Below are 15,872 nucleotides of genomic sequence, written 5' to 3' on the forward strand. Positions count from 1 at the left end.
GAAAGAGTAGCAAGAGACAGAACAGTTTCTTATCACTCGGAAAGCCTTTGAAATGGCGTGGGTGGGAGGTTATTAAGGAATGAGTTCAGTCTCCGGAGTGAAGGTCGGGCTGGGGCTCCGCAGTAGGATCAAATCACGTGCTATCTATTGATCTATTGAATCGGCATCTTGGCCTCTATTATGCTCAAAGCATAACATCAGTTTATTGTTTAAAATGGTCAATTTGTGGGTTTACTGATGTTCTTTCAATATCTTCGATAATAGTACATCGGTCAATCAGATCAATCAGATCGATCAGGCAGCGATTCTTAGTCAAATCAGTATATGCCAAGCTTCTGACCCTAAAATCACATAGTAGTCTCAACAAAAGTATCATACAATATCATATCCTAAAAACATATATCATGAATAATTTGCAAAGCAAAGGCTACTGTTTGTACCACCGAAGCCAAAGCTATTTGTCAAGGCAACATCAATCTGTCGTGACTGAGGATCTTTCGGCGCATAGTTGCAATCAAACCCATCAGCCAAGCGGCCTAGATTGATAGTAGGGGGCATAGTATTCTGTTCCTTATTAGCATAAAACTCTAGCACAGTATGTCCAATGCAAAGCTGCAACTCACCTCATGGATTGCAAGTACACTGATCAAAGCTTCTATAGCACCAGCACCGCCAAGCAGGTGACCGAGAGCACCCTTTGTGCTGCTAACGTTCACATCAGCAGCCTTATCTTTGCCATCAGGGCCAAGAAGAAGTGCCTTGATAGCAGCGTTTTCAGCAGCATCGCCGACAATGGTAGAAGTTGCATGTGCATTGACATAGTCAACTGCAGAAGGGCGTAGCTGGGCTTGCTTAAGCGCTTTTTTCATAGCCATAAATGCACCTTCACCATTTTCCTTAGGCGAGGTCATATGGTATGCATCACTGGAGCAGCCGTATCCTTTGAGTTCTGCATAGATCCGCGCCCCTCTTGCGAGAGCATGTTCTAGCTCCTATATTCCAGACATTAGTATCAGGTTGTGGTACGTAAATAGAAGCAGTGCACATACCTCTAGAATCATCACAGCTGCTCCTTCACCAACCACAAAGCCTACACGGTCGGCATCGAACGGCCGTGAAGCCTTCTCTGGATTGTCATTGAATCCAGTCGCTAGACTTCTTGCACGCGCAAAGCCGCCGATGGCTAAAGGATGGATACATGACTCGGCGCCACCTGCGACCATCACATCGGCATCACCACAGGCAATGAACCGAGCTGCGTCGCCAATGGAATGGGCGCCAGTCGTACAAGCCGTTGTCGCAGAATGACTCGGGCCCATGAACCCGTGCTTCATGGAAATGTGTCCAGCCCCAAGGTTGATCAGTAGCTTTGGCACGAATAGTGGATTGACTTTCTTATAGCCCTGTGGAACAGGTTAGTTATAGGCTTCCATAAACAATGTACGATAGAAGAAACTCACCCCCCTGTCGTAGGCTATGACCGTGTTGTAGATTTCATCAAAGTTTCCAATGCCTGATCCCAGGCAGACTCCCTATCAAAATGGTCAGTAAATACGCCAAACCAGCATATATTACAACACGTACTGTCGCCTCTCTCTGCTCAAAAGACTCAGGCTTCCAGTTTGCATCTTGAAGCGCCTCTTCTGTCGCTGCCATGGCATACTGCGCAAACTTGGCCATCTTCCGCTCCTCCTATCCCAAAGTGTCAGGGTTGCAAAAACACAAATCACAAGGCACAAAAGTGAGAGCATTGGGAAACATTTACTTACACCCCGACCCAACCATTCCGACGCAGTCCACCCTCCATCCTCGCGACTGCCCTGTGGCACAACAGCAGCAACCTGACAGGGCTGCTCAGCAAAGCGCTCATCGCGATCTTTCACGTTAATAACACCACAATGACCATCTAATAAGCGTTTCCATGTACGCCGAATCCCTGCAGCCAAGCAAGATGTTAGTCACAGTAACATTCAAAGATTCCAAACACCAAAGTACGATCAAATGCGTATAGTAAACCCAGTATGTATATGGCGGGTACTGTCTCTTATCTGCAGGTGTCCCGCACTAGTCCACATGCCCTGTCATTGGCTGTCACAACCTTCCCCTTCCGGAGTGGGAAGTGGGGACGTAGAGGGAGCTTGAGAGCCCGGGGTCCGGGGATATTGGATATCACGCATGAGCTCTTGGATAATCAGGAATGGGTAGACCGCGGCAGGGATTGCCTTGCTAACACACATAATTGCGGAATCGCATGCATACCCGATAACATTTCCGGGTGAGCTCCAAGGTCGTCCTCGGAGCTATCAAAACAGAACAAAACCCCTCCCAAAAAGAAAGAAACAACTCACCTACACCTAGCGGTGTTACCGCCCCAAGACCAGTTACAACAACTCGCCGCATTGCATTGTCAATAGCTTTGTATAAAAGCTATCAGAGGAGTGTGTCAAAAGGAAAGAAAACCGAAAAGCGGGCCAAAGCCAAGAAGGGAAAGTCTGCACGACAGACACACCTTATCTGCTCGTCTTTCCCTTTCCAACATCGCTGCTTCAGGAAACTTGACGAGACAATATGTAGAGAATAAAATATCTTCATTCCCAATTTCTCTTTTACTTTATCCCAACCACTCCAGCCATGCCTACTTGGAAAACCCTCCTTACACTGGCTTTGGCCGGCTCCGCAGCCTCCTGCGCGCACCACGATAACGGCGAGGTAGTCCCCGAACATGAGCGGGCGGAATTACTCAAGAAGTGGGATCAGGAGGTATGATGATAATATAATATCCAAGAGATGAAATTCGAACATTCTAACATGTAACTATCCAGTGGTCCTTCTCCGGCATTGCCAGCTTCGCCCACCTGAAGCCCGTCAAGTGTCTAATCGAGCCCGATGAGCACTACGACATTGCCATTATTGGCGCGCCATTCGATACAGCCGTCAGCTACCGACCAGGTACGAAAACAACCCCTTCCGATCCCATCACTCACCGACACAGCATACCACAGGAAACGCAGTTACTAACAAACCCCACAGGAGCCCGTTTCGGACCACGCGCAATCCGCGCCGCGAGTGCGCGCCAAATGGCCGCAACAAGCTACAACACGCGCGCCGGGATCAACCCATACCAATCATGGGCTAAGATCACCGACTGCGGCGACATTCCCATCACACCGTTTGACAACGGGCTCGCCGAGCGACAGATGTACGAAGCGTTCCTGGAGCTTGGATCACGCAGCATCGTGAACAAAGCACCCAAGGCGAACGGGATTGGCGCCAAGCACCCCAAGCTCGTGACGCTTGGTGGAGACCACAGCATTGCGCTGCCAGCGCTGCGTGCTCTGCACCAGATCTACCAGAAGCCAATCACAGTTTTGCACTTCGACGCGCACCTGGATACCTGGAACCCCGTTCGGTACAGTGCGTACTGGCAGTCGGAGCAGACGCAGTTTAACCACGGGTCGTTTTTCCACAAGGCGAGTCGGGAGGGATTGATTTGTAATTCTACTTCTGCGCACGCGGGGTTGCGGACGAGACTTACTGGTGTTGATGCGGGGGATTATACGAATCCTGGGCCTGAGCAGGGATTTATTCGGATTCATGCGGATGATATTGATGAGCTTGGGCCTATGGGCATTGTTGAGACAATTATTGCGCGAACGGGACTTGATCCTGAGCAGCCGGTTTATCTTTCTGTGGATATTGATGTGTTGGATCCGTCGACTGCGCCAGGAACGGGCACACCCGAGCCTGGTGGTTGGACTACGCGGGAGTTTATTCGGATTCTGCGTGGGTTGGAGAAGTTGAATATTGTTGGAGCGGATATTGTGGAGGTTTCGCCAGCTTATGATAATAAGGGGGAGACTACTGCTCTTGCAGCGGCGCAGGTTGCTTTTGAGATTATTACTAGCATTGTCAAGTCTGGTGTTGACGAGGAGCTTGGTGGATGGTATGGGTGGATGGAGCAGGTAGCTGAGAAGGAGGCCAAGGATGAACTTTGAATTAGTTTGGATAGATCTACGAGACGCATGCTGAATGAAGCGAAGGATGAATGACATTGTATAATTTGAATGATTTCATGATCCCGTTGTATAAACTGTGGTGATGTCATGACACAGTAGAAGCTCAGGTAAGCTCATTTAACCCCTGGAGGTATGATATCGGAGGCCTGGACCTCGGCAAATGACTTCATAGAACTAGTTAGATTGGAGTCCACTATCGACTTTCTAAGAGAGATAACGTTGCTCTTCAGTGAGACATAACTCGCAAGACTGCAAGAGATCAAACGCAGAAGGAACATGAACAGAGATGCTTGTATCAAGACCGCGTGCATAGAGAGTAAGTCGCGATAGAAGATCAGATTGGAATAAAGGGCGAAATCATAGGCAAAAAAAAAACGCAGGGAAGCCGAACCTGCAAGGGAACGGTACAGCAACTTCAAATCCATAGTCCGGTTGGTCGCAAAGCTGGAGTAAATAAATAGAACAAAACACAGGGGCATATGGGGGGATATGGGGAGAGTGACGAAACAGCCAAAACACGCCCTGACGTCCAACGCCGAGAGAGACGATCAAAGGAGGTGAAAGCGTCGGGTGCGGAGAAGGTGATAGGTGAGATTCGAGGAGGATAGCTGACGCGACAAAAGAGGAGAAGGTCAAGATTGCTGTCGCTGTAGTTCGTAAAGGAGAGGTATGAGGATCGGGGGAAAGTGGAAGGTGAGAATAGACAAGAACCAAAGGGTCCAGGCCAAGTTGAAGACGGCAGAGCGCAGCCAGGTGAAGCAAGAAAAGAAGCAGAGAAGGGACACAGCAAGTTAGAAAGACCAGAGCTCGAACCGGGATATGCGAACAGAGACAAAATAAGAGAAAAGGGGGGGAAAATCACAGAAGCCATTTTCAACTGGAAAACGTAGATATGGAACGCTTCAAGATAGCATCGCTAGCCATAATACAAGACCACACCCCTCCCCCCCCCTTTTTTTTTTGTCGCTGAATTTGGATATTCCAGAAAACCAGTCCAGCCAGAAATATTTGCCGCCCAATAGAACGTGAAAGAGTAGAAAAAGAGAAATAAACAGGTTCATTCCATCGTAGCTGCTTCGGGGCGCGCGTCAACCAGGCATCAACCCAAGTGCAACATATCCATCGCACTCAAGACCTGTTGCGATATCCTGAAGGATAAGTTCACAGCAAGCGGCAGCCCCTTGACTTCTTCTTGGGCGCAGGCTCGAGTGCCGCGACAATAGCCTAGAAAGTGGAACGGGTCAGTGGCGGTGTGGAGAGATCGGGCAGCAAAAATGAAAGATTCGGTGTACCTCATCAAAGACGTCCTTCAGCTTATACTGTGTCAGGGCAGAACACTCGACGTATTTGACAGCGCCAAGTTCCTTAGCCATCCGGTCACCGTCTTCCTTGCGGATAGGCGACATCTTCTGGCGGGCGAGCTTATCCCGCACTCCGGCATCGTCGCGCAAATCAGTCTGGGTGCCGACGATCAGGCAGGGAACACCGGGGCAGTGGTGGTGGACTTCTGGGAACCACTTTTCGCGGACGTTCTCGAATGAAGCAGGTGAGGTGACGGAGAAGCAGACCAAGAACACGTCAGTCTGCGGGTAGGAGAGCGGGCGCAGGCGATCATAATCCTCTTGACCGGCGGTATCAAATAGTCCAAGGGTGTAGGGCTCGTCACCGATCCTGTAGGAGAGCGATCGATTAGAAGTGTTTCTTTGAGCCTGGACTGACGTATAATATTTTTTTCTCCGGGGGTTCGGCGAAGGATGACTTACATCACGGTAACGGCGTAGTTGTCAAAGACGGTGGGGACATATTCCGAAGGGAACTTGTTCGTTGTGTATGAGATGAGTAGACAGGTCTTTCCTACTGCACCGTCCCCCACCACGACACACCTGGGTTGGGGTTAGCCATGAGATCTGAAGGAGGGGGGGGGGGGGGGTGGGTTGTTTCTCGGTTTCTCGGCAAGAAGGGGATGAAGGGGGATGGAATAGCGTACTTGATGGTAGCGACGACCATTTTGAATTATTTTGAAGTATTGATGTAAGAATGTTAACGAAGAAGAGTGTGGGAGACAAAAAGGGAGGAAGAAGCTGTGGTCTGGATTGAATGGGGCAACCCGCAGAGTGATGGAGTCTAGACGGCTAGTCTCGATACACGGTCTGTACAGCTCTCGCTTGATTAGCAGCCTATGTATTTATTAGAAGGTATTTTAAGGGATATTTGGATATTTTGATATAAAAGATAGTTTTATATTTCTACATTTCCCAAAGTTTGAATATTAATATGATATGTATCTCCTGTCAACGATGTCACTCATCAACTGCCAAGAGAACGGTAAGTATCTCATCTCCCTCGACTCCTACAAATACTATAAACGGCCAACCGCCGTCGGATAAGCGCTGTGATCCATAATTTTCTATTCTCTACACTCGAAGTTAAGGATCAAAGTCTTAAATCAAAGACAACATATTCAAATACTAATAACTATTCCAATGATAGTATAAGGCTCATAGAGCCCGGTCTTATAAAGGATCCAACAAAAGGAGAGGTTACCCCCCGGAGTATTTCCCCCCCCCTTTTCCCTTCGAGTCACTCGTTTCTTTCACCATTTGAAATCCCCGTGACACGAAAGAAAAAAAAAAAGCAAGTCGAGAAAAAAAATCCCCCAATTTCAATCTCGTTTCACCATCACGGGTTTCCGGTCTCCTCTCCGCCCTAAATCTCCACCTTTCAACTCGCCGTTTTACGTCGGTGTGATATCTATAGATACAATAAAAAAAATACAATCCATACCTCAGTATCTATTAGCTCATATACAGTTCAATTCAATCTACCATACTATTACTACTCCGTCCTCCGTAAGTGGCTTATTCCCATCACAGCTTGGCAACACGATCCAGATCCAGTCCTTCCACAACCATCGCCTTACTGGGTGGCCGAGGTCCTTGGCTCACACAACTGACTATGGCATCTAGCTGATGGCTGACAACTGACAGCTGACATGGCATCTATGTACTCCAGGGCTCCAGTGGGCATACTCGATACCCCCGAGGTCCCGTACAGTAACTATACTTTTACAGTAAGCATACTTTTACAGTAAGCACATGCACATACCAGGGGTCCCGGGCAAATTCAATTCATATCTAACCCCCGGTCGCGGTATCTGGTATGCATGCATATATGCAGGTACATGCACGGGTAATATACGTGGGTATACGTGGTGCTTATGGGGCTCGGGGGATATGGTACACGAGCCGAATAAGGGTCGGGGAGAGAACCTTAGAGCAGGATAGGGTAAAAGAGAAAAAGAAAAGAAAGGACAATTCAAATGCTCCCAGGTTTATGTAGGCTTTCGAGATTTGAAATAAAGTCAAAGTCAAATCCAAATCCAACCTCCCGTGGATAGCAGTGGATATAAGGCCGCGATGAAGTTTGGGCTGAACTAGGGAGATTCGATTCTGGTATAAGCCAATGCAAAGTACCTTGTCTAGTGTGCGCGCCAGGGGGGAATCAACTCTATTCCTGACCGTTGCAGAGAAATGAGACCCACTGGGCTGTAGCTGCAGGAGACCTGTCACAGGCCGAAGGTCTTAGAGCGGCAAGCCGGCCGGATCGGAATAGTCACTTGGTTTCAGTGGATGTTTGCTTTAGTGGACGGATTATGCTTGATCTACATGTATCCAAGTCCATTGAACTGTTACAGCCTTAGATACGTCTAACCCCGTGAATAAAGTAATAGTAACGCCAAATGCAAATGATGGACTGGATCGTCCAGTCCGAGGGAGCAGAGTATACCAAGGATGTGTTGCACCTTGCTCAAACAAACCAAAACGTCGCTTGCTGGTTTGTATCGAGATGCAAGAACCAAAGAAAAGTCACGCAAAAAGGTTCAGTTCGTAAGATCGTAATCGTCGTGTGAAACACACACAGGAATGTTGGGGTTTAGGTTCGTTTGGAGTGTCTGTCATCCGGGCTAGCCTCTGCCTCTGCCTCAACTGGGGCCGAGTCACCCCGGGAATTGGGACTACCGGAGCTCATCTAGAATTAAGTCAGAAGGAATCATCAGAAAGCACTGTTTGGCGACTTACCTTGTCAAGTTTGTAGTTGACCATGAGGAGACTCAATGGAATGAGGGGGAGGGTGGCGATGACAGCCAGCGTCAACAGCCGGTTCATGGTCTCTTGATACGCACGGTTGATAGCAATGCGAGTTGCAGATCCCATCGGGTACGACAGAGCGGTGGTCAGCTTGCCGAAGATATCAGCAGCTTGGTCCTTGGTTTCCTCGGGGAGGTAGCGGAGGAGCTTGTGTGGGATAGCCGAGGACCAAACGGCCCCTGAGATAGCGGCGCCGACAGCGCCACCCATCTCCATGGAAGTCAGGAACATCGCAGTGGCTGCTGCGACTTCCTGGTGGCTGGCGGATGCTTGGACGCCCAGTTGGACGGGGACGTTAATCAGACCGCCACCGATGCCAATTAGGACTTGTGTGCCGAGGATTTGGAAGTGCGAGGCTCCTTCTCTTCGGTACAGGAGCATCAGGGCTAGGCCGGTCATGTACACAACACATCCGATGGTAATGTAGATGCGGTATCGTCGAGTATACTTGATAAGAATTGAGACGCCGAATGCAGAAATGGTTGCGGCAAAAGAGAAGGTCTGGGTGATGCGTCCGGCAGTGGCAACGTCGTACCCTTGTACAACCTGCAGGTAGGAATAGAGATAAGGCTGAACAGAGAAGTAGAAGGCCACTAGGTAAGATTAGCGACGATGCCTCGAAGGTCGAGCGAATAATGGACTTACTGAAATACCAGAACGCCAATGCACAGCCGGCAAGAGCAGTCCTCTGCTTGAGAAGGTGTAGAGAAAGCAGGGGCTTGGGAGCCAATTTCCGTGAAGACTCCCAGAGCGGTAACAGACACAGGCAAACAAAACCAAGCGCGATCATGACCAAAATACTGACACTCTTCCACCCGTTCTTTGCGGTGGCGGCAAGAGTCAAAGGCACCAAAATTAATGTGACGGCAGCGGACAAAAGGGTTAGTCCGCCCACGTCCAAATCGTACCAGGTCCGACGCATGATGCTGACCAAGTTCACCCGTCTTCTGGTCCGCTTTTTGATCAAATTCAATCTCTGGGCCTTGCGTTGGTTGAAGAGCAGTGTGAGGGCGAGTGGCAAGAAGGATGCAGGTAATATAATAGCCCACATTCCATAACCCCATCGCCATGAGCTAGTGCGCAGCACCGCGCCCGCAATGGTCGGCCCGAGCCAGACTGTAACCAGGAACGGGAATTGGGGCAAAAGGGCGAGGAAGGCACGGTTCAGCAAGTCACTGCTGTCGGCGATAAAGACTTGTTGGAGGATCTGCAACCCCGTCGAGCCGGCGGAGTAGAAGATTTGGGCAGAGGCGTAGGTCTGGACGTTGGTAGAGCCGGCCATCTGGATGTATCCCAGCATGTATATAAGGATACTCAAACAGAATGCCTCGAAGCGACCGAATACGTCGGCGATCTTAGCCATGGGGGGTTTGATGACAGCTAGAGATCGATTAAAGATTAGCAGCCGCTCATTGCGTTGGAGTAGTCAAGTCTCACCATTGACCACATTTTGAATAACGAGGACGGTCGAGATCAATGAGTGTTGACTGAACGCACTCGTCGCATATGCAGACAACGACATCACAGTCTGACCTTCCAGTGACGTGCAGAATGCCATGAGGAATATACTGTGCGCCATGTTAGCAGGAGTTCAGCGAAAGCACGAGGCTGCAAGCCACACGAACCTGATGTAGGCTATCATTAAAGACTTAGCTGTCCAAGTCATATTGATGGCTTCAATCTTTTGGACTCCCTCCTGCATTTCATCCGGTGTAGACAGTCCACTAGACTGACCCTCGACCTCGTAGTCATCCTGCAATAGTTGATCTCTTTCTTCCTCCATTCTGGCGTCTTCGTGTTCGATAGTGCCGTAGGATGGCCCTAAGCGTGAATCGAGAAGTGGCATCTCGATGACCGATGCACCGTTACCACAAGATCGTATACGTTCAACAGAAGTGTTCTCTGGTGGACAGCATCCATGTAAGAATAACCAGCAAGAGAGTTCGAGTTGGGATTGGTAGAAATCATATACAAAAGTGGGCGATCTTAAAAGCGGCGATTAAGCGGAAAACAGATCATCAAAAAGAAAAGAGTTCATGCGACATCAGACGTAAGTAGCGGCGGGCGTATCACATAAAAAGGACGAAAGCCCGCTCTAACCAGCAAGTACTTTCGGCGCTCTTCAGCCAAGTAGCCCGAGCCAGTCAGGTCCACAGAGAAAAAGCAACGACAACACGAGATGTCAAGAGCGAATCGGAGACCGGATTTGGACAAGACAAGAAGAAAATAAATATGGGGCGCGATATGTAAAAAGTCGTGGAAGCGCGCTTGTCTGAGGGGTTCGACCCATGAAGGGCTATTGTATGTGAGAAATAGGATCCGGTAGGTAGCTATGGGGTAGACTGGATGGGTAGATCCGCCGTGCTTCGGAGGATGACGCCCAAATGTAAGGGGAAGCTGGACTCGAAGAGTTCGGGCCTGCAGGTCTTTTGGGAGTTTTGCGCAAAATGACACCAAGCCCGATCGTCGGTCGCACTTATGCACGTTGATGGGGTCTGTGGCAGAGACGTGAGGTGAGAGGCTGAGGTCGGATCTCAGCTCATCTCTAGCATTCTGGGATGCACCAATACAGTTTCAAACAGTGTCACAGTTGTTCGAGTCATTAGGGATGTTGAAATCTCCAGGTATTTTCCAGTGTATTTTTTCCCTTTATGGGAAGATATGTTAAAGAGGAAAATCAGGGGGAAAAAAAAGGTGGAGTACCACGAGGGAATCATTTAATATTACAATTGGAGGGGTACCCGCGGGATACCTTTGTTCACTTAGTGGTATAAGCTGAGTGTTTGGTACTGCCAAGTCACTTTTTTTCTGGTTCATTTCATCAGATAAGATGTAAGTTTGATTTCTATATTTATTCTTTTGTATTCATTTTTAAAGAAGTTCTTGCCATTTCATCAAGGGCACTGCATACGAAATGTCCCCACTATCTGGCAGCAACATGCATTGCTACCAAATTAACTCCGATCTAGGAAAGCATCAGGTCACTATCGGAATGACGGTGCCGGTCACTTGATCTAGGGCTATATCATTTTCCCTTTTACATCTATGGAACAATATTTAATCATAGTAACTCCGTAGTTGGAAGTTGAGGGAAGAAAATGCAAGGAGTCTCTAATTTACTTTTCTCCACTTGTGTCATATCAACACGCGACTGGTGTTACCTCGGCATCGCTTGTGCAGCATATACCGTACTATAGTAGGATCAGATAACTCCGATAGGGAATGTAGTCTGATGCTCTCTAACGGGGTAATTCACAAAGGATAACATCTCATCCGAACAAAAACAGGACCCAGAGTCTATTATCCATATACCTATACTTTGTAGCTAGAGGCCCAGGAATACATGGCTGATCATTCATAAGTTCGAACAATAAATCCGGGATCAATTTTATTGACTGGGATCTATCCGCATATCGGCTGATCTGCACCATGTTGGTCATCTTTGGCACACACATAGTGGAGCCATGGTATGTTCGCAGCAAATCGGTATCTTTATTTTCTTCCTAGACAGATCATGAATATTCTGTGCTCTATTACAAAATATGATCAAAAGTACTCTTGCTTTACTTTATTGCTTCAACTATCCTATTCGTCATATTTATATCATGAGTGTTCGCAGTGGCCATCGCCATCTACTTATTGGGGCATCAAACTAAGAACATCCCGCTGATCTATTCCTGGTCTATAATCAAAGCACCAAAATGGACAGGCAACTCCTCGCCCCCACCCTCACTTGATGGCCGGGCAGCATAGAGACCAACCCACAAGTCCTTCACATTCTCCTCCTCAAAGACCCAAGTAACCTCCCGGATAGGGGACTTCTGCAGACCCTCAACAAGATAGATCCACAAACTGTTGTCCTTCTCCTTGACCAGTTCGATAGTTGCTGCGCCACCACCTGAAGGCACAGGAAGCAAGCTCCAGTCCGCCCAGTTGTCTTTGGCGACGACGCTGAGGTGGGGTCTGCCGTGGGTGAGCTCAATGCCGCTCTTCACCCACTTCTGCCCACCATCGGCGGTATTCAGGACGAGAATCACGCCGCCCTGGTCATAGTTCTTCTCCCAAAGGCCATTGAAGGCGACACGGATCCGCTTGAATGACTTCAGCGGGATAGACTTGTACAAGATCGGAGCCGAGAAGCGAAAGGTGGAGGGTGGCTTGGCCCATATATCTGTGGAAGCTGGTGCATTGATGACAAACTCTGCTGGAGGAGTGCCTGTGGCATCACTTGGTACTTTGGCATCTGAGTTGGCGAATTTAAATTGTGATTGCGACATGGTGGGCTGTGGAATGCGGGGAAACAGTATAATGTCAGATTAATGTCAGTCACCACGCCGCAAATATTTGGACAAGTGGGTAGATTTGAAGTGGGAGGTCGAGGATTTCAAAGTAAGTGAGCCCAGAGAGTAAGCGGAAAGATAAATGATTTCATCTGGGCGAACAGAACAGGCAGTGCCCCGACTTCAGCTACGTCACTACATACCGAAACTTCCATCAGAAAATCATGTTACACATTTGTTTTTACTAGAGTCACCTAAATGATGAAATGAGTAGAGAGATTATCAACTGAGCTATTACTTTCAATGTTTTATTTCCCTATTCAATCATATTCATTGAAGCGTATAGACATTTGAGCTCTATGTTGTACATCATGAACTTGCCCGTTGTCATCACGTGATTGGGTTGATGATGTAAGTTATCCATGGGGCCCCGGGCACCGGATCAAACAAGTTGCTTTTTGACTATCATAGATAATGGCTGCTGTGTGCCACATTATTGTATCGATTTGCAATTGAAGATAGTCCCAAGGGTTTATACCCGTTTGGAGACACGAACCACCATGACTGCACGATTACTTCATCCCGATGAATGGGAGCTTGCCTCACGGTCCTCAGTTGACTCGCAGGGGACGTTCAACCTCGACGAGGATGATTTTGAAGCACAAGTCCCTTCTTCATCCAAATTTGGCAAACGCCAGGGCGGCTGGCTCTCCCGAATCATCTCCTCGGCATCAGCAGGTTATCGCCGCCTGAACAACCCTTATAGACCGGCCCTCGCAGGCACACCACGACCGAGTTGCTCTCGACGTTTCTGTATTCGTCGCTGTTGCTACCTCCCCGTCGTCGCCGGAATAGTTTTCACCCTCGCGCTTTTCACCTCGATGCTCTTCCCATCATATACCCATCTCCCCCCACATTACTCTACACTTCGCAAATCACTCCTCGAGAGCTCATATCCCGGACGAGGCAATCCCCGGCAGGAAAAGGTCTTTATTGCAGCAAGTCTGTATGATAGTGGCGGTGAGCTTGCTCAGGGCCAATGGGGAACACAACTGCTAGAGTTGATTGATCTGCTTGGACCTGACAATGTGTTCCTGAGTATCTACGAGAATGACAGTGGCGAGGAGGGAGAGCGCGCATTGCGTGCGTTGGAGGAACAAGTGAAGTGCCAGAAATCCATTGTGTCTGAAAAGCACCTGGACCCGAAGACTATACCCACTGTGACAATTCCCGGTGGATCAAAACGAATCAAGCGCATCGAATATCTGGCCCAGGTTCGGAACCGAGCACTACAGCCATTGACCGACCACCCGGAGATGAAATTTGATAAGCTACTCTATCTGAACGACATCCTCTTCCACCCCGCCGAGGTTCCTCAGCTCTTATTCTCAACAAATGCCAACGAAGACGGTGTTGCCCAATACCGTGCAGCCTGTGCCGTAGACTTCGACAACCCTATCAAATTCTACGATACATATGCCACCCGCGATCTTGAAGGTTACAGTATGGGTCTCCCCTTCTACCCATGGTTCACGTCATCCGGCAAAGGTGAGAGCCGAAGTGATGTGCTGGCCGGCAAAGACGCAGTGCGAGTGCGCAGCTGCTGGGGCGGAATGGTGGCATTTGATGCCAAATACTTCCAAACCGGTTCGCCACCTACAACCCCCAACCCAGCACGCTTCCGCTCCGGGAAAGATCTCTTCTGGGAGGCGTCTGAATGCTGCCTCATCCACGCGGACATCCAAGACCCGCCAACCAACGTCGATGATATCACCGATACTGGTATCTACATGAACCCATTTGTGCGAACCGCCTATGACCACCGCACCCTCTCTTGGCTGGGAGTCACCCGCCGCTTCGAGGGACTGTACTCGTTCCTCCACAACCTAGGAAATCACCTTGTCGGTCTGCCTTGGGACAATCCCCGCCGCGCTGAAATCCCCGGTCAAACTGTGCAGGAGACTGTGTGGGTTCCGGATGCCACGCAGGAGGGTGGTTCTTTTAAAGTCGTTGATCGGGTTGCGGGCAATGATGGCTTCTGTGGTCGTCGTGGCCTTCAGGTCATCGTTGAAGACCGTAAGCCTGGGCAGAAAGGCTTCGAGAGTATTCCTATTCCGTCGTAGAAGCTTTAATGTTCTACAATCAGATACCCATTCTACTCATTCTTGTTATATATATTTGCTCATCTTTTGGTGTCTTCGGTGTATTGATAGTTCTGTTGGAGAGATCGTTAGGAACATCAAATAAATGAATAATATACCAATGTTTTTAATGTATACACCTCTTGAGGACCTGTGGATTTGATGAGAATTACCACTTTTGAGGTCAGAAATGGCTGCCCACTACGCTGGACCACCACTATTTGCACCCACCCAGTTGCATATAGTCCTTCTCCAGCCCTGTATAGGTAGCCATCTACTGTTACGGCTATAACCTCCCGGAAACAAAAGCATGCGATGTCTACGGAGCACTGCTGCAAACTCTCCAAGTAAGGCCTGTTCCGCGGGTAGCTACAAGGGCGAAATTATCCCTTTCCCCCGCATTTCCTACAAGATCCAAGGTATAAATAGTATGCCTAATAATTAGGTATACTAGCATAGTATCTAGGAGCTCGAAATACCTGTGGAACGTATCATGGCCATCATCTCAGAAGCGTTGATCTCAGTCTGGTCACATTTACCAGTCATCCTTGTCACTCTTGCTTTATTTCACCTCACTCGCAATTATCTCACCCCAGGAACAAGGTCAATTCCCGAACCATTATTGGCTAATATAACGAACCTTTGGAGGTTCATCGATGTTGCCAATGGCCGCACAGAAGTGACGCTAAAGCACGGGGATTATGTTCGACTAGGACCCAACGTGGTCAGTGTACGGAACTTGGATGCCTTGAAAACCATATATGGCATTAACAAAGGATATCAAAAGGTGAATTCCAACTATAACAACCGGTTGACCTTTCCGCTAACATCCGCAAGACAAATTTCTATTGTGTTCAGCAGTACACTATTCACTACAGCCGATGAAGCTTTCCATGCTGCTATTAAAAGACCTATCTCATCAGCTTACTCAATGAGTACTCTGACCGAATTCGAGGTCTCACAACTCCTCTAGGTAGTATAGCTTGATGAATAAGATATCTAAAACACAAATAGGTTGATAACAGCACAAGCTGTCTCTAGAAGAGCAAGAAAATGCACTGTTTGTCGGGAGATCTCTTTGTTAGGCATGCTGAGAACAATGTGAGTCTTTCTAGAGACCTGTTATAACTGTAAATGTCGAGACGTATAATCTGGGCCTCATGGGAATCACCCTGGGCCCTTCTATCTTTGGACTTGGTCTTCTTTTTAGCATTGTAGTAGACACCATGAGGAATGTCTACTGAGACAGAGTGTCTCAACGGACATCTAAAAAGGATCACAGTCGCA

The 15,872-nt window shown here is 48.5% G+C and overlaps 6 protein-coding genes across 6 annotated transcripts; 2 read left to right on the forward strand and 4 right to left on the reverse strand.

The window, feature by feature from the left end:
• Positions 1–402: 402 nt before the first annotated feature.
• N7447_005370 (putative beta-ketoacyl synthase (Cem1)) lies at positions 403–2,269 on the reverse strand (the record flags this gene model as incomplete). Its single annotated transcript, XM_057229632.1, has 7 exons — positions 403–564; positions 624–992; positions 1,050–1,403; positions 1,461–1,532; positions 1,585–1,692; positions 1,770–1,936; positions 2,260–2,269. The coding sequence occupies 7 exons, from the start codon at positions 2,267–2,269 to the stop codon at positions 403–405; spliced, it is 1,242 nt and encodes a 413-aa protein (XP_057084722.1).
• Positions 2,270–2,631: 362 nt separating this feature from the next.
• Positions 2,632–3,995, forward strand: N7447_005371 (agmatinase; the record flags this gene model as incomplete). Its single annotated transcript, XM_057229633.1, has 3 exons — positions 2,632–2,760; positions 2,823–2,949; positions 3,031–3,995. The coding sequence occupies 3 exons, from the start codon at positions 2,632–2,634 to the stop codon at positions 3,993–3,995; spliced, it is 1,221 nt and encodes a 406-aa protein (XP_057084723.1).
• A 1,182-nt stretch (positions 3,996–5,177) lies between these two features.
• cdc42 (Rho family GTPase CDC42) lies at positions 5,178–6,023 on the reverse strand (the record flags this gene model as incomplete). Its single annotated transcript, XM_057229634.1, has 4 exons — positions 5,178–5,240; positions 5,309–5,687; positions 5,780–5,899; positions 6,004–6,023. The coding sequence occupies 4 exons, from the start codon at positions 6,021–6,023 to the stop codon at positions 5,178–5,180; spliced, it is 582 nt and encodes a 193-aa protein (XP_057084724.1).
• A 1,926-nt stretch (positions 6,024–7,949) lies between these two features.
• Positions 7,950–10,010, reverse strand: mirC (siderochrome-iron transporter MirC; the record flags this gene model as incomplete). The annotated part of the gene is made up of 5 exons (XM_057229635.1): positions 7,950–8,045; positions 8,096–8,757; positions 8,810–9,544; positions 9,602–9,732; positions 9,790–10,010. The coding sequence occupies 5 exons, from the start codon at positions 10,008–10,010 to the stop codon at positions 7,950–7,952; spliced, it is 1,845 nt and encodes a 614-aa protein (XP_057084725.1).
• Positions 10,011–11,835: 1,825 nt separating this feature from the next.
• Positions 11,836–12,441, reverse strand: N7447_005374 (uncharacterized protein; the record flags this gene model as incomplete). Its single annotated transcript, XM_057229636.1, has 1 exon — positions 11,836–12,441. One exon carries the CDS (start codon positions 12,439–12,441, stop codon positions 11,836–11,838), a length of 606 nt encoding a protein of 201 aa, XP_057084726.1.
• Positions 12,442–13,004: 563 nt separating this feature from the next.
• Positions 13,005–14,567, forward strand: N7447_005375 (glycosyltransferase family 69 protein; the record flags this gene model as incomplete). Its single annotated transcript, XM_057229637.1, has 1 exon — positions 13,005–14,567. The coding sequence occupies one exon, from the start codon at positions 13,005–13,007 to the stop codon at positions 14,565–14,567; it is 1,563 nt and encodes a 520-aa protein (XP_057084727.1).
• Between the last annotated feature and the right edge of the window lie 1,305 nt (positions 14,568–15,872).

Source organism: Penicillium robsamsonii (genome assembly GCF_028829455.1).
Source record: "Penicillium robsamsonii strain IBT 29466 chromosome Unknown utg000003l_segment0_segment0, whole genome shotgun sequence".
NCBI lineage: Eukaryota > Fungi > Ascomycota > Eurotiomycetes > Eurotiales > Aspergillaceae > Penicillium > Penicillium robsamsonii.